Genomic DNA, 21,354 nt, shown 5'->3' with positions numbered 1-21,354 from the left:
TCGTCTACATTACGCGTATGCTCTGTTGTGTGTCTATGCCGTGCACACTGTGTCTCTCCTTGAGTGTCTCTATGCCTGCACCCTGTAAGTGTATCTATTGTGTGCTGTGTGTAGCACGCGTTGGGACCCTGGGTCCGCGCTGGGTGCGCCGTGGACGTTTCCACGTTCGGCTCGGGCAGTGTCGCGGTGCCGACCGTCCACGCGGCGAGCGCGGGCGGCCGTGCGTTCACGTGTGGGAGCCCCGTCCGGCCTCCCCGGGGCCGCGGCTCCGCGGGCAGTCAGTACGCGTCCGCACCTCCCCGCAGCGCGTCCGGGCCCGCGGGAGGTCTGCGCCCCGCGCACAGCCTGCAAGGTTTCCTCCGGCGGCGCGCGGCGGTGCTTCCGCGTGTGCCCGCGGCATGGCCGGGTCGCCGCGGGCTCCGCGTCCCCGTGCTGTCGCGCCGCGTGCCTGCGCCCGGCGCGCGGGGCGGCGGGGATGCGCGCGCGGGGGCGGGCGCGGGCGCGGGCGCGGGCGCGGGCGGGCGGGCGGCGCTGCGGGGCCCCGCGGCCGCAGGCTCCAATGGCGAGGCCGCCGCGGCCCCCGCTAATTACATAAGCGGGACGTCAATAATTCGCGGGAAAACGCGAAAAAGATGGCGCCCCGCGCCCGGGGGGCCCCTTCCTGAGCGCCCCGGCCCCTCCCTCCCCCGCCTCTCCCCCTCCTCCCCGCGGGGCCCCCGCCCCGCCCCGCCCCCGCCGAGACCCCGACCCCGGCCCCACGGGCGGACACTCGGCCGGGCAGCCGCGGGCCGCGCGCAGCCGCCTCCGCCGATGCGCCTGGTGGCCAGACTCCAAGTGGGACCGGCCGACACGCAGGCTCGCGGTAAGTTCAGCGGGGACTCCCGGCCAGACGCTTTGCTCCCGGCACACGTCCCTCTTTGCGAAGTCTCCCCGGACTTGGGCGAACCGAGCGCCTCGGGAGGCGGCGGTGGGGGGTGAGGGGGCGGGGAGTTTGGGGTCCCGGGGAACTGCATGCCTGGGGCTGGAACAGGGGTAAGCGGCGTCTGCGGGGCGGGGGAGCTCCGCCCGGGTCCCCGAGCCTTTGGGGGCGGGGGGCGTGGGTGACAGGTCGCTGCTCCCTGGCCCCAGATCTTGACTTTTCCCGTTCGGGGGCGGGGGTGGTGGTGGCGGCGGGGGTGGAGACCGACAGGGGCATTTGGGATTTTGCTCACGTCCGAAGTCAGGCTGCTGCAGGACTGGGACAGGGAGGCTTGGCGTCGGAGCAACCGAGGAGAGGAGCGCTTGAACCCGAAGGGGGTACCTCTGCAAGTCCCCCTCCCCCCGAACACCCTTTTTTAAAAAGCCAACGGCCGCCCTGGGAGAGGCCCCGGAGCATGAATCATCCTCGCTTCCTGCCCCCGCCCGGCCCCGCGCTCCGGGTGCCGCGGATTTGAACTGGACGCCGACGGGAACCCGCAAACAGGCATTTCTTTGCAGATGGGTTTGAATCAACCAATCACAGCCCGCGGGGGCCCGCTCCGGGAGGATGGAGGCGCGGGGAGGGGGCCGCCACCCGGGGGCCCCCGCCCGGCCAGTGGGGGCGCGGCGACCGGGCCGGCTCCCAACGGTGCAGCGGGGGAGGAAGTGTCAGTTTGTGAACCTGCGGGGCCCCGGGCCCAGGCCCGGCGGGCGGGGACTTCGCAGCGCCCGGGAGCCAGGTGGCAGCGAGAAAGCTGGGATTCGGTGCAATTACCTCGCCCAATGCCTGCACTGCTCTGCTGTCCAGAAAAGGGCAGAATGGGGGTGTGGGGTGGAGGGGAACGTGGCCACATTCTGGGGAGCCTAGACCTCAGCAGTGCCCTGCCTGCCCCAGGGCCCCTGACAGGCACACACATGTATTTAATTTCATATACCCACTGACACACGGCCGCAGACATCGTGAAACACAATCTCACAGGAGTCCACACGCACTGACACAGCAAAACACACAGGACTCTCTCCCTGTCTACAAACACCAGGTGCCCCCTGCCACAGCCGGGAGAAGGAGGGGACCAGGGTAGGGGGTGCAGGGAACAGAGCAAGGCTGTGTTCCTCTGGGCTCAGCAGAGAGTGTGTGGAGGGGCATAGAGCCAGGTGAACCCAGAGAGGGGAGGAGGGGCCGAAGCCTGTGAAGACACTGGGGAGCCACAGAAGGTTTCTGGAAGGGAGAAGTAAGAATTGGTGGCCGTGTGGAAGTGTCTGGTGGGAAGACAGGAAAGCAGGGAGTGACGTGCAGTGCGTGCTGGTGGTCTCGTTTCCCATCCCAGCACCCTGTGTAAGTGAGCACAAGGCTTGGGAAATAGTTATGGGATGAGTGAATGACCCAAGCAAAAGAGAGGCCTGAACTCAGACCAGGACAGGGACATGGAAAAGAGGGGCCAGATGCCAGAAATCCACTGGGCTTGAAGTTGGCCAACTGGCAACTCACTGGTTGGAAAAGTCTAAAGGCGCTCAGGGGTTTGGGGGTCCCCAGTAGTGGTCCCATTAGCAGGAAGAAGAGAGCAGTGGGGCAGAAGTGTGTTCGATAGGATGGTGGGAGAGACAGGTGCTGGGAGGGTGGCATGTGTTGCCTTACTTGCTTGATACCAGCACATTTGCATCTGAGTAGAAACAGAGTGAGTTTAAATGTCCCAGGACTGGTTTCCATTAAATCACCGCATAACTGAGAGCAGAACAGGGGATTATGAAGACACAGGTGGACCATCTATACCTGGCCACAAGTCACCTAGGAGTTTTCCTTCCTAGGTGAGCTTCCTCTGGCCAGATCTCAGGGCAGGGGTTGGGCTGGGGTGGGGTGGGGGGTTGGTAAGCAGCGAAGTCTTCTCGCTGCTCCCCTGGAAAAGGCCCTCCACTCAGAGAACATGTTTGCTTAAGGAATAAATCTTCAGGCTCCTAAGCCTGGGAGTTCAGGCTGCCTGGACATGGAAACTGCACTATGGTTGGTTGAGAGACTCTTTATCTTTAGAAGGCAGCATGGTATGGGTGGGAAGAGAGGCAGGGTTTAGAATCAGCCCACTTGGGGCACCTGGGTGGCTCAGTGGGTTAAAGCCTCTGCCTTCGGCTCAGGTCCTGATCTCAGGGTCCTGGGATCGAGCCCCGCATTAAGCTCTCTGCTCGGCAGCGAGCCTGGTTACCCCTCTCTCTCTGCCTGCCTCTCTGCCTGCTTGTGATCTCTGTCTGTCAAATAAATAAATAAAATCTTAAAAAAAAAAAAAAAAAAGAATCGGCCCACCTGATTATGAGCTTTGGCTTGGCCTCTGCCCCACTGGCCACTTTCCCTTGCCAAACCTCAGTTTCTCTGTCCGTAGAATGGGAATAATAAGGTCTCCCTCACAGGACTGTCACGAGGATCCCATGAGATGACAGAAGTGCCTGGCACGTGGTACCATAGGTTGTGTAAATGGTAGTCTCCTTCCCTCCCCGGATGGACTGCTGAAGCAGGAGAGCGAGGAATAAAAATCCTCTTCTCTTTCTCTTCCAGTGTCAGGGGAAGCCGATGGAGAATCGCTCTCTGGACCCAGGGACTCGGGACTCCTATGGTGCCACCACCCACCTCCCCAACAAGGGGGCCCTTGCGAAAGCCAAGAACAACTTCAAAGACCTGATGTCCAAGCTGACAGAGGGCCAGTATGTGCTGTGCCGCTGGACCGATGGGCTGTATTACCTCGGGAAGATCAAGAGGGTAAACCTTTCCTCCCTGGTCCCAGTTTCCAGGTGTAGCCTCTGGCCTAGGCCTCCCTTCATGCCCCTCCTGCTCAAAAGGTGATCCTGGAAGGACCCAGAACCTGCTTTTGCAGGTGCCATCTTTAGGGCCAGTGTCATCCAACCAGGTCTTTAGAATAGAGCTCTGTGTGCCTAGAGAACAAAACAATATCAGGTTGGAAGGGATCTCAGAGGACCACCTAGCCTATGCTGCCATCTGCATTCCCACCGGGTTGCGGTCCCCCAGACCCTGACTGTGGCCCCGGGTACTGGTGCGAGTTACCTCTGGAACTGCTGTCCTCCCTCCCCTTCCAGCCTAGCTCTGCTTTCTGGGGCACAAGGAGCAGGTGTAATCCCCCTATCCTGTGGGGACAAAAGCGGGAGTGGAAGACCGTGTCCCAGTGGCTTTTCCCTAGCTACTTTTTCACATTGTCCCTCCCTGTTCATGCCCCAGGTCAGCAGTTCTAAGCAGAGCTGCCTTGTGACTTTTGAAGATAATTCCAAATACTGGGTCCTGTGGAAGGACATCCAGCACGGTGAGTACTCCTAAGAGCTCGGGCTCCCTGGCCCCATCCCTGGCCCTCTCTCCTCTTCCGCTTGATTTTTTTTTTTCCTTCTCTCCTTCTCTCTTGTACTGCTTGTGTCTGGCCTTGTTCATGGACCCCTATCCCCCAACAAGCCCACCTGAGGAGATAGGATGGCTAGTTGTATGTTTACAAGGAAAGGCACTTCTGACATCCGTCATGCCCTTGATCACTCCCACGTCACAAGGGAGGCAGGCAGGTGGAGAAGGTGGCTGGGGGAGGTGCCAGGAGAGCTGGGATGGCACGTCATCCCCAACTGCACAAAGCTGAGGGTCAGGCTGGGGCTAGGAACTTGGGCGAGGGGCCCAGGCAATCAAAACTGGCACCTCTCGATGTGAGCATGGTGTGCCCTGTCCACATGTGAAGGAAACTAGTGGAGACAGCCCTAGTCTTGGTGGGAAGCCAAGAAAGCAGAGATGGACCAGGCATTGTGGAGACAGACATGCTTGGACAGAGCTGGACCGCCCTCGAGAGGGAGCCGGGTTGGGAGCCATCCCTGCACGCAGAGAGCTGACATTTTCCCACTCTGGCCACCGTTCTCCCTTCCCACAGACATGACAGACGCCACTCAGCAGTCCCAACACTCCTACACTTCCAACACGGAGCTCCAAGTGTAGGCTCAGGAGACCTCAGACCGAGTTTCAGCTCTGCCGCTCGCTAGCTGCGCGTCCTTGGGCGAGTGACGCCACTTCTCTGAGCCTCAGTTTCTTCCCCTGAAAAAGGAGGTGATGACATTAGTGGCCTCACAGGCTGGTGACACGAGAACCCAAGTGTAGCACTTAGCTTAGCACTGCTGAGTTCCAGGGAGGCACTTCTGAAAGAATTTGTTACTGTAAGAAAGGACTTCAAGGAGCCTGCCAAGTAGAGGCCACAGAACCCAGCCAGGTCGTAGAGGTTCCAAACCACCCCTGTCTCCAAGGTGTTGTGGCTGATACTGACATGGAGACTCTTCTCCAAGCCACCTGTCACTCTCAGTTTCTTCTACAAGGGTCTAAAGCCATGGAGAGCTCTTCTCTTGAGCTACCCTCTTATTGAAGGCATAGGGAGCCAGCAGGGGAAGAAAGACACCGGTGCTGGGGACCCTGGACATGCTAATAGTGCTCGCCTGGGGAACAGCTTGTCTCCCCAGCCAGATAACTGTGCCCCACAGGCAGGACAGTGTCCCTCTAGCGTCACCCAAGATGAGAGCACAAGGCTGAGTAAGCCAGAGTTATTGATTACTTAATCAAGCTTACTACTTTATTGGCTTACATCAGAAGTGAGCCGGTGCGGGTTCACTGCGACTTGCAGTGACTCATTCAGGAATAAGAAGCAAGAGACCATGTATTCAACAAACGCGTCTTGTACACATTATGTGCTACACAAAGTAGAAGGTCCTGGGGACTTAGTGATGAGCAGATACCATTTCTGCCCTTATAAAACTTTTGAGTCTGCCGGGGGGACAAGACAGAAACATGTATCAGAATGTATTAATATATATCAAACCTTTCACACATAAACACACATATTCTTCAACAGTAACCAAAAGTAAAGAAAAAAAAAGAGATGAGAAAGAACTTGCACATAAAAAGCAGTTGAACATACTTAAAATTGTTATGATACTTTTATTCAAGAAACAGTTGGAAATATGAACACTAATTGAATTTGTTGGTTGATATTAAATTGTTTTTAATTTTTAGGTGCAATAAAGGCCCTGTAGTTATGTTGCATTTTTTTTTAAGAGTATCCTGATCTTCCAGAATTACATACTGAAATATTTTTGGAAAATGGTTAGGTATCTGGGAATTGATTCAAAATAATACAAGAGGAAGAAGTAGATGGGAATATAGTCAAAACGAGATTGGCTCTGAGTTCTTAATTGTTAAGAACATGGAGTTTCATTATAATCTATTGTTTACATAAAAAACTAAATTAGGCAGAAGAGGAAGCATGATATGGTCAGAAAGAACAAAGGTTTTGATGTCCAACAGTCATGGGTTCAAATCCCTCCTCTCCTACTTAACTTCTGGGACTTAACCACTCTGAGCCTCAATTTCCATCTTTAGAATGAGCTAATGATACCAGGCTGCTCCGAGTGGTTGGAGCGATTCAGTTAGTGGGCCCACGGGCCCAGTGCCAGGTCCCACACTGAGTAGAGGCTTAGTACCTAGATGGTAAATTTTTAAACTCCTCTAATTCCCTTGAACCAGACCTGACACAGGAGGGCCTCTCTCTCTCCCTTTCAGCTGGCGTTCCGGGGGAGGAGCCCAAGTGCAACATCTGTCTGGGGAAGACGTCAGGGCCACTCAATGAGATCCTCATCTGTGGGAAGTGTGGCCTGGGTGAGTGTGGTGAGCAGGGCACAGACGAGGCCCTAACCTGAGGTTCCCCAGCAGGTTCCCTGCTGGCCAAATGGGCATGCCTCACTGCTGGGATCTCAGCGGGCTTCCTGTTTCTATCGGAGCTCCGGAGTGACAATGAGGGCCTGGGGAGGTGACTCTTGGGGAGAGCTGGGGCTTCTGGAAAGTAAGACAAGGTGTGCAGGTTGGAGCTCCCCCTAACCCAAGTAGAGGGAATGGGTGGAGAGATGGGACACAGAGACTGAAGCTAGACTGTGGTGCCTCCCCCACTGGGGCCCAGGCTGTCTTTGAGTTGCCTGCTTGGACGCCGGCTTGCCTGCCTTGGTGAAGATCGCCGGCCCATCCCCTGGCAGCTGGCAGGGGATCTTGCTCGGACTTTCTGCGTCCTCCCCAGCGACGTGGCCTTTGGGTTGACTGGCCTGGGGGCTGCTGCTTCCCTGCGGGCACTCACCACCCCCCCTCTGCTGTAGGGTACCACCAGCAGTGCCACATCCCTAGAGCGGGCAGTGCGGACCGACCCCTGCTCACACCTTGGTTCTGCCGACGCTGCATCTTCGCACTGGCTGTGCGGGTGAGCCCTCCTTCCTTGCACTCCCTGCCTTTCCCACTTCACCGGGAAGCCTACACGCCCTGGGCTCTAGGTCACAGAGCCTGGGCTTTGGAGGCAGACAGTGCTGCCGTCGCTGACCAGCAAGTCATATGTCCTTGGCCAGGTTCTTTAACCCCCCCTGAGCCTCAACAGATGGTAAAATGGATCTGGGTTTGGTGCCAGGGGTAGGAAGCCCCCAATAAATGGTGTTTGCTATCAAAAGACAACACCCATGTGAGTACCCCCCCAATACATATTGGTTATTATTGTTACCTATATTGTTACCTAAAATGCTGTTACTAGGAGAGCCTCGGGATGGAGAGAGGATAGATAGATTTGGGATCGATGAGGAAAAACTTCTTGCGTTTCTCACTACGCTGGAATACCTGCGGGTGCGCGGGGTCAGCACGTCCCTTGCTAGCCGCAGCGTGCAGACTCGTGTGGACGCCCCTCACCGCCACCCCCCCAGCCACCAGCCCCCTGCCGGGACCCCCAGGGCTGAGTCAGACCCTTATCTCCCTGCAGAAAGGCGGCGCGCTGAAGAAGGGCGCCATCGCCAGGACGCTGCAAGCCGTGAAGATGGTGCTGTCCTACCAGCCCGAGGAGCTCGAATGGGACTCGCCCCACCGTACCAACCAGCAGCAGTGTTACTGTTACTGCGGCGGGCCGGGAGAGTAAGGCTGCGGGGGCGGGGTCTTCCCTGAGGGGCGGGGTGAGGGGGTGGGGAACCTGCGGCAGGGGCGGGGACTCCCCGAGGGGCGGGGTCGTGCGGTGGGGGGCGGAGCTAAGGCCGCCGGGTGGGGCCCGGAGGCGGGGCTCGAGGTGGTGGCCAGGCTTGCACTCTCAGACGGCGCCTCCCGGAAAGGGTAGGAGGTATTGAAGAGAGTGTCCGGATCTTCCCCGCCTCTTGGAGCTGTGCGCAGTCCCTGGACTCAGTTCTCATCGTACTGTTCCCGTTACGTGGGATTGTGAGCAGAGTAGCGATTAGATAATTCACATAAAGTCTCACCCGGTGCCTCGCACTTGGTCAGCACTTAATACATGTGAGCTGTTACTGCTGGGGCACGGAATTGAGGATAAACCTTTCCATTGTCAGAAGTCAATGAGACAGGCTACTAGTGAGATATTAAGGTATTTTCCTTTGGAAGTGTGCAAGCAGGGGGTGGGGGTCATGTGTCAGGCATGCTGTGGAGGGGATTCTTGTCCCTACTATAGGGCAGGAGTATTTGATTCTCCCTGACTGGACTGGGTCCAAGTAGCCATGGGTGACTGAGCCCGCTCCCTTGGACTGACTGCACCAGATATTGTGGCAGGAACCACAGAAGGGAGAGATGGGGTCTGTGCCCTCAGGACACAGCCCACAGGATGCATCGAAGTCCTGAATCTTAGCCTCAAGCTCTGTTGACAAGTAGTAGGGGTCCTAGAGGCTGAGCTTATCCAACCTTGCTGGGTAATTTGGGCAAGTCACTTGAAGTGCTTCATTTCTCAAGTGGGGTTAACAACCTTAGTGTCATCAACTTCCCTGGGTGTGGGAAGGTCTTTGGGATAAAAGGGAGAAATGCTTAACGAGACCTTTCCAGAATTGAGACAGTGGCTCTCAGTGCTTACTGGGCAGAGCCGCTTAGGGTGATTGTTAAAAATGCATCTCCCAGGGGTTCCCTGAAACACTGAGCAGGTCTCGAGGGGACCAAGGGATCTTCATAGTTTAACCCAGACCCCAGGGGCACGCAGTCCAGGGACCTCACCTGGCAAGCTGCAAACAAAGCATCAGTTGTCATTAAGGAAGTGCCACTTTGCTCTTCCTTCCCACTCAGTGAGTAGTCGTTGGATGGCTGTGATAGGGTAGACAGAGTACTGAGTAAGCAAAGCCAGACACGGTGCTCCCCTTGGAGCTTACAGGGGCTATCAGGCTCCCACGACATCTCCCGGGCAGACTTCTCCATTTCGGTGGTGTTTGAGAAGCGGCGTGAGCGGTGCAGTCCAGAGATGGGGCTCTGGTGTGGCATGAGGAGCACAGGTTTTGAAGGGAGGGAGCCAGGATTTGAGTCACCATACCCCACTAGCGTCCCGAGTGACCTGAGCAAGCCATTTAAGCTCAGAGTCCCCTGTAAAATTAGGGCAGTGGCCCGTCTTTTATCAGACGGCCCGATGAACTGATGGTGCATATGTCCGGACCGCCCCCGGCGCAGGCTCCGTGCTCTGTAACTGAGTTCTCTTCCTTTTGCCCCGAGGCGGAGCGCACGTTGGTGCAGGGCCAGGCGGCTGAGGCTGCTAGCTGGCTGGGAGCGCGGCGCGGGCCTGGCTGACCCTGGCTCCTCTGGTTTTCCAGATGGTACCTGCGGATGCTGCAGTGCCACCGGTGCCGACAGTGGTTCCACGAGGCTTGCACCCAGTGCCTCAATGAGCCCATGATGTTCGGAGACCGGTAGGTGCTCGACTGGCCCGGCTCAGCCTGGGGTGGGGGGGTCATGGGGGGAATGGGTGGGAGAGCAGCAGGGGACAGCGGCTCTTCCAGCTTGCCTGCCCGGCCCTGCGCACGCAGGGTTCTCGGATGGTGGGCCCCTGTCTAGGAGAGGCAGCTCGGGGCGAAGGAGGCCTTCTCAGCAGAGGAACGTACCAGGCCGCAGCCCCAGATGCCACCGACCTGTGTGGGGACCTTAGACAAAGTCCCACCTTCCCTAAGCCCCGGTCTCCTGCAGTGTCTGGAGAAGAAGGAGAGAGGCAGCCCCGCCCCACCCCTACTTTGGCTACTCGAGGGGCGACTGGGCGGTGGATGATTGATCTGGCCTCTGATAAATGGGGCTAAGCTAACAGAAGGCTTCTGTGGGTTGCCCCAGATATTGTGTGTCTTGGTTAGTGTGTCGTGTTTGTGATTGTGCGCATGCATGTCTCCGACGGGAAGAGGGTCCCCACTCCAGCCCAGCCTAGCCCAGCTCGCTGCGAGCTCAGCCGCACTCCAGGATAACGACACGGGGGAAGGAGGCGTGGGGAAGTATTTCCTGGTCTTTGTCTTGTCCCATCCTAACCCCTGTCCGCTATAGGGCCACAAGCCCTTGGGACAAGGACGGTGCTGACTGTGGGAAGGCAGGAGGGGAGTGCGCTGCGAGGGTCTGGGCCAGGGTGGGGTGTCAGTCCCTCCCACCACAGGCCCTTCTCCGCCCGCCCCCAGGTTCTACCTGTTCTTCTGCTCCGTGTGTAACCAGGGCCCGGAGTACATCGAGCGGCTGCCCCTTCGATGGTGAGAGGGTGGGGCTTGACCCGGCCCACCCACGTCCCCTCCCAGCTGCTCGCTCCCGCCTCCCTCCGGGAACAATTCCATTTCCAGCCACCAGCTCCCAGCCTTGCCCCCGCCCTTCAGCCCGGACACAGGAAGTCCCAGCCCTGGCTGGGCAGGCTGCCACCTCACCCCAGCCCCACCTACTCGCCCCCTTGCCCAGGGTGGATGTGGTTCACCTGGCCCTCTACAACCTGGGGGTGCAGAGCAAGAAGAAGTACTTTGACTTTGAGGAGATTCTGGCCTTTGTCAACCACCACTGGGAGCTCCTGCAGCTCGGCAAGGTACGCAGGACCGTGGGACCGCAGAGTGGCGGGAGGCCGCTCCCCAGTGGGCTTCCCAAGCTCCCAAGAGGGGAGCGATTTGCCCAGGACTGGACAGGGATCTGGGGAGCTGAGGGCTCGCTCTTCAGCAGCACCGCCTGTCTGTGAGGGCTGTCGGCTGCAGCAAAGAACCAGAGTCTCTGAGCTGCTATGTCCCTGAGTCCAAGCCTCTGAGCCCGTGCCCTGCAAGGGGCTTCCTGGCCCAGGCTTTGCCAGTGGGCGGGTTGGGGTCTCACTGACTGAGCAGCAGGGAGCTAGGGGTGGATCTGGCTGGAGCAGGGCTCTCTACGGAGGTGTTTGACCTGGTCCAGGTACCTGGTTACGATGGAAAGTGAAGTGGGCCTGCCCCCTGCTGGTCTCACTCTGCATAGCAGAAGTCGTCCCACGGGGCCTGGGACCCAGGGAGCAAAGTAACAAACCAGAGGCTTTCAGGACATCAGAGGTGGAGACTGACTTGCTGGTGGCCAGCACCACTTTGGAGCTGAGCCAGGACTGGAACCAAGCTCTCCCATGGTGGGCCATGCCCCCCTTTCCCTAACAACCACCTTAAAGTCCTTCCCACCAATCCAGAGTGAGGTATCTTCTCTACTGAGTGCCCCAAATCTCTCTTTGATAAGACAGGAATTTACAAAAAAAAAAAAAAAGATGACCTTTATGCTTTGCAGAAGCTTTTCATATAATGACATCTTCATTTACAGTATCTGATAATTTATAAGACATAGATATTGTTGGGGCACCTGAGTGGTATAGTCAGTTGAGCAGCTAATCCTTGGTTTTGTCTCAGGTCATGATGTCGGGGTCCTGGGATCGAGCCCCACATCAGGCTCTGTGCTTGGCAGGGAGTCTGCTTCACATTCTCCTCCGCCCTTCCCCCACCCCGTGTGTGTGTGCACACCTTTTCTCTCTCTAAAACAGATAAATAAATCTTTTAAAAAAGATAGATATTGTAAAGCCTTAAAAAATAGGTAGAGCTAATATTTTTAATAACTTTTTTCTGATTTATAAAAAGAACATACATGTTCCTGGTAGAAAAACTGTTAAGTGCTAAAAAGTATAAGGAAATAGACTTTTAAGATTTTAGTTATTTATTTGACAGAGAGAGATCACAAGTAGGCAGAGAGGCAGGCAGAGAGAGAGAGAGAGAGAGAGGGAGAGGGAGAGAGAGAAGCAGGCTCCCCACTGAGCAGAGAGCCCGATGCGGGGCTCTATCCCAGGACCCTGAGATCATGATCTGAGCCGAAGGCAGAGGCTTTAACCCACTGAGCCACCCAAAGGAATAGACTTAAAAAAAAAAAACAAAAACAAACCATACAGGGGCACCTGGTGGCTGAGTTGGTTAAGTGTCTGACTCTTGATCTCAGCTCGGGTCTTGGTCTCAGGGACTTGAGTTTGGGTCCCGTGTTGGGCTCTGTGGTGGGTGTGGAGCCCACTTAAAAAAAAAAAAGCCACCCATATTCCCCCATCACACCGCACAAAAACAACTGCTACTGACATCTCCCATCCTTTCTTCTATGTCTGCTTTTCCTTGGCTTACATTATATAGTAGATAAAATTTTAAATCATTTTTTTTCAGTTTACATTACATCATAAATACTTTTCCATATTCTGAGTTTTCATCAACATTTTTAATGGCTCCATTGGTTTCCACCATGGTTTACTCACTGTGTTCCTTCTGGTTGGGCGAGTAGTCTCTTCTCCACTTTGCATACTTGCCGGTCATAGGACGATGCAGCAGGGAAGGTTTTTGTACTTAAAGCTTTGTTTGTATTTCACGTTCCATTTCTATGATAGAGCCCATGGTGTGTCATGACGGGGTCAAGGGCATGGACATTCTTAAACCTTTTTTTTTTTTTTTTTAAGATTTTTAGAGCGTGCATGTGCAAGAGAGAGAGTGGGGGCGGTAGAGAGTGAAGGAGAAGCAGACTCTCCCACTGAGCAGGGAGCCCGACGTTGGGTTCCATCCTAGGACCCTGGGATCATGTCCTGAGCTGAAAGCAGATGTTTAACTGACTGAGGACCCCAGCCCCCTGGGTGACCCATAAACCTCTTGATCCATCTAGGACAAGAGTTGACTCTCCGCATTTCCAGATGGAGAAGTGAGCTCAGTGAGGTGAAAAGATTTAGAATCCTAGAAGTCAGGATCCTCATTCAGAGATCAGGGGAGGGAGGGGACAAGGGTCCTGTGCTGGGTCTGATTCTCCTGCTGGCTGCTCCTCCTCAGCTCACCAGCACCCCCGTGACGGACCGAGGACCACATCTCCTCAATGCACTGAACAGTTACAAAAGCCGGTGCGTGCAGGGAAGGGAGGGATTGTGTGGGGCCCCCAGCAAGTGGGATTGGGTGTAAAGCATCTCCCTGCCTCGTGGCCTTTGCTCAGACTGCTCCAGCCTGGGTCTCCCTCCCCTTCTCTTTGACTAGATGAGTCCTACCCATTCTTCAAGATTCAGGGAGCACCCCACCTCCTTTGTGATGCCTCCCTGACCCCTCCAGCAGCATGATGTGTTTGGGTCCTGGGCTTGGCTCCAGGGAGGGTGCACCCCTGATCTTTGAGGGCCCCTCCTGCTCCAGCCATCTGTGGTTCTGAGCCAGGCACGGAAGGACCAGTTCATCATCTCCCGGCCGGGCTGCAGCCTCCTACCTCATCCTCGGCCGTGTCTTCCCCTCCGGACTGCTGAGACCTTCTCAGAGCACACAGCTGATACATTCCTTGTTGCCACTGCAAGGAGTGCCCAGGATTCTGAGCGCGGCATTCAAGGCCTCTCCTGAGCAGACCCTGCCCATGCCTTCTGCCGCTGATCTTTTGCCATATTTATTCTGGGTGTCGGCCATTCTGAACCCACCACTCTCTCACTCAGAGCCTTGGCTCTGACCCTTCTGCTGACTAGAGTGCTCTTCCGTCCCTTTCACTCATTTGTTCCCCGGATGGCTGTTTGTTCCAGTGTTACTCTGGGCCAGCCCTGTGTAGGTGCCGAGGACGCAGTGAGGAATAGCACACAGCCCCTGCTTCTGTGAGACCTCTCCAGACATCTCTAGACGTAATCATCCACTCTATCTTCCACCTTCTCGTGGTTTGGGGCCCAGACACTCCTAGTCTTAAAGAGTGGGGTCTCCCGCCCTCCCTGTGGACAGTCTCCTGAGGGTAGGACTGTCTGAGTCACCTCTGCAGCTCATGGCAGCTCAGCCAGTGTTGGAAGGAGGGAAGCGCCTGGAGGTGTCTTCAGTCTCCCTGGGGAGACCAGAAAACAGAATGGCATAGAATCCAGTGTCTTGGCCATAGCAGTTCCGTGGGGGGCTGGAGGAGACCCTCCTGTAGGAGGTGACCTTAGGGCCGGTTGAGGCACAGGAGAAGAAAAGGGAGAAGAGCAGCAGGAACCATACACGTGCAAGAGGCAGGACAGGGAGGAGCCCTCAGCCACATTCCCAGCCACCACCCAGGACCCCCGGTCCCATGGGCCTTGAGGAATCAGCGTCTCCACGGACAACCCTGGATTATAGCTCTAGGCCCGGGGAGGCAGAGCAGGTTATTTTAATGCTTGACTCTCCTGACCAGGAAGACGATGGACCGACAGACTCCAGAGCTTTCTCATTCCCCGGCCCACCCTCCAGGTTCCTCTGCGGCAAGGAGATCAAGAAGAAGAAGTGCATCTTCCGTCTGCGCATCCGTGTCCCCCCCAACCCCCCAGGGAAGCTGCTGCCGGACAAGGGCCTGGTGCCTACCGAGAGCGGCGGCGCCTCTGAGCTGCGTAAGAGAGGAAAGAGCAAGCCTGGGTCAGTGCCCGGGGACTGAGCTCGGGGTCTCTGCCCCTCCCAGCTCCAGCCCCAGCCAATGGGCTGTGCGGTGGGCCCAGAGAGGACAGTGGCATCCAAGCGAGCAGGGAAGGCCTCCACCCAGAGAGGCCCTGCTGGAGGCACCAGAGAGGGCCAGTTAGCAACCGAGCTGGGCCTCGGTCCCACACCCTGGGCTCCCTCCACCGTGGCCCCTGTTGCCTTGCTTGGAGGGCAAGCCAGGTCATGGGGCCCAGTCTTGCTGGGTTAGGGCTTAGGCAGAGAGGGAAGGGGAAGTGAGAGTGTGTAAAGGGTCCCTGGCTCTCCTGGCCGAGCTGAGCCCCTTGTCCTGGGCATCGGGGACAGAGCAGCCTCCTCTCTTTTCTCCCCACCGTACCCGCCCCCCACATCCTCCCACACTCACTGTCCAGAAAGAGGGCCTTTCCCCACCTGCACTGCTGTGTCCCCAGTCCTGTCCCTCCTGCCTCTGGGCCTTCAGGCTCTGACCCGGCCCCCCTTTCCCCTTTCTGTCTCCACAGTTTGTTGCTTCACGAATTCCAGCAGCAGAAAAGGCGAGTTTATAGAAGAAAAAGATCAAAGTTTTTGCTGGAAGATGCTATTCCCAGTGTTAGTTTCTTGTTTTCTTGCTCTCCACATTCACACACAGGGTCAGCCCATATCAGGGATTCCTGTGCAGGGAACTGAGCCCCCCAGGCCCGGGGGCACTCTGCCACATCCCTTAAATGAGAAGCCAGATCCCTGCAAAGGCCAGGCACTGCAAGACCACTCCCTTATCTTCCCAAGTTCTCCCCAGAAGCCAAGGGGGGGGGGCAGGGGAGGTAATGTCCTTGCCCCCACAGTCCCATGGGGTCACTGTGGACCAGGAAGGGCCAGTAACTCTCCTGAGGTCACACGTCAGCCAGTGGCCAAGGCCAGCCTGGGACAGGTGCCCAGAGCACTCCTTCCTTAGTGGCCGGGTGTTGGCACCGCAGCCCTCCGCATGGGCAGGGACACTAGCGGTCCTCACACGTCCCCCCACCTGACGGCGTGCAAGGCACTCATAGGCAGCCTCTCACTCTGCTGTGCGTCCCAACCCCTTGAGCCGGGAAGCATGGCAGCGCTTCTGTCCACCTTGGGCAGTTCAGGCGACTGAGGCCCAGAGATGGGAAGGTCATGCAGTCAGCTAGAGACAGAGTCGGGGGCAGGACCGGGATGATCCAGCTCCCTGGTCAGCCTTGGACGAAAGAGTGGGTGGTCAGTCTTACCCTGGGGAGGCCCAGTCCTCAGAGAGCCTGTGTGGCCCTCAGCGGAGAGAGGGTGCTGTGGGAGGCGGCTCTGATGCTCACTGACCCTCGTCGCCCGTCCGTCCTGTGTCCACAGAGCGACTTTACCTCAGCCTGGAGCACCAACCACCACCTGGCCAGCATATTCGACTTCTCGCTGGATGAAATTCAGAGCTTAAAAAGGTAACCGCGTGGGGCACCTGGGTGGCTCAGTTGGTTAAGCAGCTGCCTTCAGCTCAGGTCATGATTCCAGGGTCCTGGGGTCGAGCCCTGCATCAGGCCCCTTGCTTAGCAGAGAGCCTGCTTCTCTCTCTCCCTCTGCCTGCCGCTCTGCTTACTTGCGCTCTTTCTCTATCCCTCCGTCAAATAAATAAATAAAATCTTTAAAAAAAGGTAACCGTGAGGGACCCGGCAGAGGGCTGCTCTAAAGCATGGGGGTAGAAGCAAGCAGTGAGACCTCCCTCCCCCAGAAATGAAAGAAGGCTCTGGAAGGCACAAAGCAGAGAGCCTTTCAAGGAATGGAAGCTCCCTCAAGGGTCATTCCAGTTAAAAGGGTCCAAACGGAGTTAGGCGGGCTGCCTGCCGCTCTTCCCACATTCGCGCGGTCTCGGCACACCCTCCTCCTGCAGGAAGGCTCCAGGACTCCCAGGGATGGCTCCCCAGAGCAGGGTCGAAGGCCAGATCACCGGGCCTGGGCCCTCCCGTCCTCTCCAGCCCCTCTTCTGCTCCTCCCGGCCCTCAGATACCAGAATTGCTTAGGTTATCCTGCATTCCCATTCCTCCAGGGAGCCCTCCCAGACACTACCCAGATGTGCAGATGCTCCTGTGTATTCCCACAGCCCCTTGTGCTTGGTGCACCTCAGGGGAGGGACTGCACAGTCCCCTGTTTCAGTTCCGAAAGGATGAAAAGTCATGCAGTGCTTCCTGTTGGAGGAGGAGGGCTTCGGCCAGACAGGCCTGGGCTCCACCCCTCCCAGCGGTTACTAACTGTGCACCTTCAGCACAGTCCTCTGGCCTCTCCTCACCTGGGTCTGCCTGGCTGGTAGATGGGAACAGAAGCTGGAAATGGAGGCCCTTTGGGTCTATGGAGTAGCCAGGTGTCGGGGCCAGGCTCAACAGGGCTCCCATCACCGCCGGGGATGGTGCCAAGGGAAGGCTTTCTCTAGTGTCCCATGACTCCTTGGACTTGGAGGGCTGGCAGGGTAGAAGATGGACAGGCAGACGCACGGCGGGGGGCAGCTCACCCTCTCCTCCCTCTCAGTGCCAGCTCAGGCCAGACCTTCTTCTCAGATGTGGACTCCACTGACGCCGCCAGCACCTCCGGCTCGGCCTCCACCAGCCTCTCCTATGACTCCAGGTGAGGTTCCTGTGGGACGGACTTGGCCTCCGTCCTTCTCCCCAGTACGCCCCCGTGCCCCCATACCTCCTCTAGCATGAAGACCTGGCCCTCTCCGCTCGTGAGTCTGGGTCTGGAACCGTCTGGTTCTGAGTCCTGGGGTTCAGACGGGGCTGCGTATGGCCACTCAGGATGCTCTGCCTCGGCTACAGGGGATGTGACACTTGTCACTGGGAAGTTTCCATGCTAGGGTCCTTGGCCTCTGTGGGCCATGGCTTTGCAGGTCTCTACATGGTGTCCTGTTTCTTGGTTGTCTACCTCTGGGGTCTGTCTTCTCTGTCACTAAGAAAAAGAGCCATGGATTTAGAAGCCTGATGGCAGGGGACATGGCACCGTGCAGGGTGGGGGGTCTGGGAGAGGGGACAGAAACGCCTGGGGACCTGGGCAGGGCTACAGTGTGTTTGGCAGTAGCCGGTCCTCAGCAGCGCAGGAGGCTCCTTCACCTGCATTCTAGGATACTGGTATCCTGGTGTCCTGGCATCTGTGCGCCCGCGGGCATCTCGGGGCGCCAACTCTCTATTTTTTTTTTTTAAAGATTTTATTTATTTATTTGACAGACAGAGATCACAAGTAGGCAGAGAGGCAGGCAGAGAGGAGGGGGAAAAGCAGGCCCCATGCTGAGCAGAGAGCCTGATGCGGGGCTCGATCCCAGGACCCTGAGATCATGACCTGAGCTGAAGGCAGAGGCTTAACCCACTGAGCCACCCGGGCGCCCCCCACCTCTGTATTTGTATTTGGTTCCTCCTGTGTCTTTGGTTCTCTGAGCTCTCTGGGGCTCGCTTCCTGTTCCGAAGCACCTGTGGACACGCACCTCTTCTTTTGTGTGTCCATCTCTCCACCAGCTCTTTCTGTCCCTGTGTGTGTGTTGCACACACACGCCCACCTTTCTCCAGTCCAGGCTCTGGGGACAAGGCCCGTTAGTGTGTCGCTCCCATCCGCCCGCACCACTGGACTCCTAGCTGCGAACGAGTCCAGGAGCGCCCAGGGAAGGGACCAAGCGGCGCCAGCAGGGCCTCCGCAGGCATGCTTTAGTGTGGGGGGGGCACCCTCGTCGGAATTCTGGGCTCACTGCTTCCCCGCAGCCAGTTTCTCCTCCTCCCGAGCCTCCTCAGACCTGTGGGGAGGACCCAGGGACATACTCCATCCCTCGCCATGCCCCAGGGCCTGGCCCAGTGCCCGGTGTCCGGTGTCCGGGGGTGCTCGGGAAGAGGGCTCGTCAGGATGATCCCATCCCGTTCCCGTTGTCTCCCTCTCCCCATGCTGACCTAGACGGACCGTGGGCAGCCGCAAGAGGAAGCTGGGGGCCAAAGCGTACCTGCCACTGCGGGCAAAGCGGCGGGCAGCCGAGCTGGGGGGGCGCTGCCCCTCAGACAGCAGTGCCGAGGCGGCTTCGGGCCCCGAGCGGCTGGATGAAGGCATCGACAGCCACACCTTCGAGAGCATCAGTGAGGACGACTCATCCCTGTCCCACCTCAAGTCATCCATCACCAACTACTTCGGCGCGGCCGGGCGGCTAGCCTGTGGGGAGAAGTACCAGGTGCTGGCCAGGAGGGTCACGCCCGAGGGCAAGGTTCAGTACCTGGTGGAGTGGGAAGGGACCACCCCTTACTGACTCGCTCCAGGAGATGCCAGCAGCCGGGAAACCGACGGAGAGACAGTTCTCTCCAGGCTGGGGTGGGGGAGGAAAGCGCGACAGCTCCAAGTGCCTGGCAAGAGGCCCTTCCCGCCTGCCTGCCAGCCCGAGGCCTGCGCTGCGCTGCGCGCCCATTCTGCTCCCGGGCCTCCTCGGCCTCATGACCCCTTTGCCTGTGTCTCTAAGGTCCCACTGGCTGTTACTCAGTGTCTCCACACACTCCCTCAAACTGTTTACCTGTAACTCCGAATCTGTGTCCCCCTGGCTCTCTGACCCTTTTTTCTGAGGCCCAAGTCTTTCTCTTTGTCTGTGTCCTTCTCACTCCCACCCCATCTGGGTGTGTGTGTTTACACACCTACATGTGCACGGCTGTCCCTCTCCTGGATGTCCTTCGCACCGGACCCACGGGCAGCCAGTAGACCCAGGGATCGCATTATAAGAACAGGAACCTTTAAGCATGGCTGAAGGTGGAGAAGAGGATGAGTCTCGGAGCTTCTCCCTCCCGCTTTCCTGCCACTCCCTGCTGCCCTTGGCCGGGGTGGTGAGCAGGGGGAGACTGCCTCTGTGAAAGCCTGTGAGGCAGAGACCCTGGGACTCTCGGGATCCGAGGTGTGAAGAGGCTGGGTCTCTGCCTCAGAAGGCACCGACCCCAGGGCCCAGTTACTAAGGCTAAGAGTAAAGGCTCTGAGTGTCAGCTTCCCAGGTCCCAGAAGTTGTCCTCTCCTTGGCCACGGCCCCTCAGAGTTGCCAAGGAGCTGCACCTGGCCTTGCTGGAATGGAAGTGGCCTTGAAAACCTGTGGGGCAGGGGGAGGAAGTGGGAGGAAACGAAGCCATGTCGTGCTAACCTTCAGACTGTCTCCTGTGCCTCCCACCCACCCACCCGACCCACAACACACAAGCCAAACCATACACACTCACAGAGAAGCTCCCATCACATGTGTGCTTTCACCGTCCAGGAGTACACAACACACACACACACCATACACACACACACACACCCCCCACACTCCCACCCCCTCCTGTGCCAGCCTGGTTCCTGCCCTTGGCTCTCCCTTGGCCCTCTTCAGGGGCCGTGTGCTGCAACTAAATGTGAAAGTCCAGCCTCTGCCCCCTTCTTTCAGCCATGAACCAGCTGTGACCCCGCAGGGAGGCACAGAGGACGCCTTCACCCTCTTCCCTAGCCCCTACTGTGCCCCGAGATTGACAATCACTTTTTCGGACAGGTTGGGATTTTTAAAGGGCTTGTGCTATTCGGTCCCCTCAAAGGAAAGTCTGTCAGTGGGAGTAAAAATAGAATTCTTAGAACTGACATTACAACTCATACCCATCTGGAGGAAAACCAAAAGTGAGAAGGGGAGGGGACCCCTCATTTTTGCTGCTTCCAGAGATATTAGAAACAGACTCACATGATTGGAAAGTGAAAAGAAGTGCCTTCACTAGGGCAGGGGGTGGACCAGATGGGGACCGGCCTTGCCAACCACTGCTGCGGCCTCCAGCTTGGCTGGGTTTTGCAAGCTGCCAGCTGCAGGGCGAACGTAGACGAACAGAGGGGTGGCATGGGGGTAGCGGGCCTGGGGAGCTGGTTTTTCCATTGCTAGCCTCAGCCCCTCCCCACCTGTGAGCATCAGGGAGTCTGAGATCGTCCAGCTGCCCCTTGCCTCAAACCTCAGCTCCTACAGTGCCTTTCACACAGGACCTCACCTGCTGCACATGGCCCACCCGCCTCCTCCTGCTTCCCTAGCGTGAGCCATGCAGGGAACAGCTGGGGGTGGGCCCCATTCTCCCCCTTCTCAGCCCCACAGCTGCCGCCACTGAAGCCCCCAACTGGGGCCAGATGGAAGGGGACTGAGAAGCCAGCCTCCCGTCTGGCAGGGGTGTGGGATCTGGCATCCAATCTGTGGCTTCCTGCCTGGCTTCAGAGGGTACAGCAACCCCCCAGGCCTGCTTTCTAGGCTTCTGAGAAAGCACAGGATGAGCAAGGCCTGCCACAGTGCACCTGCGCTTGCTCTACTCACGCTCCGGAGAGGCTTGAAGAGGGGGAAGCGAGGAAGGGGGGGGTGTCTTCCTCACTCGAAAGTCAGCATAAGGCCTAGCAAGGCCACCTTGACTCCACATCCCAGCATTTCATTCATACCAGTTAATAGCTGCATTACTGCCAACTGACCTTATAATAACCCTGTGCACCTTTGGAAAGATTTATGGTTTTGAATTGCTGCTTTTAATAACATTTGTTATATTAAAGTTATAATTAATGTGTCTGGTTTATAATTTAAAAGCTCCCTTTGAAAAATTAACTATCCTTCCCCTAGTGAATGAACTATCCACTGTTGGGTACCGGGAGGAATTATCTGGTTTCTGGTATTGGTTTCCTGGAAACAGAAAAGGAATGACAGGACCCCATCTGGCCACCTGCCGCTCCCTCAACTGCCTCCCCTGTTCTCCCCAC

General features: G+C 57.4%; 1 protein-coding gene across 2 annotated transcripts; it reads left to right on the top strand.

Moving 5' to 3' along the window:
- Positions 1 to 810: 810 nt before the first annotated feature.
- PHF19 (PHD finger protein 19) lies at positions 811 to 21,178 on the top strand (the record flags this gene model as incomplete). Of its 2 annotated transcripts, XM_080820165.1 has the most annotated exons (15): positions 811 to 862; positions 3,500 to 3,645; positions 4,175 to 4,256; positions 6,530 to 6,625; positions 7,114 to 7,214; positions 7,758 to 7,906; positions 9,562 to 9,657; positions 10,402 to 10,470; positions 10,670 to 10,790; positions 13,051 to 13,118; positions 14,437 to 14,598; positions 15,135 to 15,222; positions 15,976 to 16,061; positions 17,140 to 17,235; positions 18,544 to 21,178. In XM_080820165.1, the coding sequence occupies 15 exons, from the start codon at positions 811 to 813 to the stop codon at positions 18,884 to 18,886; spliced, it is 1,755 nt and encodes a 584-aa protein (XP_080676291.1). In that variant the 3' UTR covers positions 18,887 to 21,178. The 2 variants fall into 2 exon arrangements, with proteins under 2 accessions (XP_080676291.1, XP_080676290.1); XM_080820164.1 differs by lacking the exon at positions 811 to 862 and having other exon boundaries at positions 3,503 to 3,700.
- Between the last annotated feature and the right edge of the window lie 176 nt (positions 21,179 to 21,354).

This window comes from Martes martes (assembly GCF_963455335.1).
Source record: "Martes martes genome assembly, chromosome: 12".
In the NCBI taxonomy this organism is placed as follows: Eukaryota; Metazoa; Chordata; class Mammalia; order Carnivora; family Mustelidae; genus Martes; species Martes martes.
The sequence above is the reverse complement of the archived record's forward strand: the minus strand, read 5'-3'. Positions and strand labels throughout refer to the sequence as shown.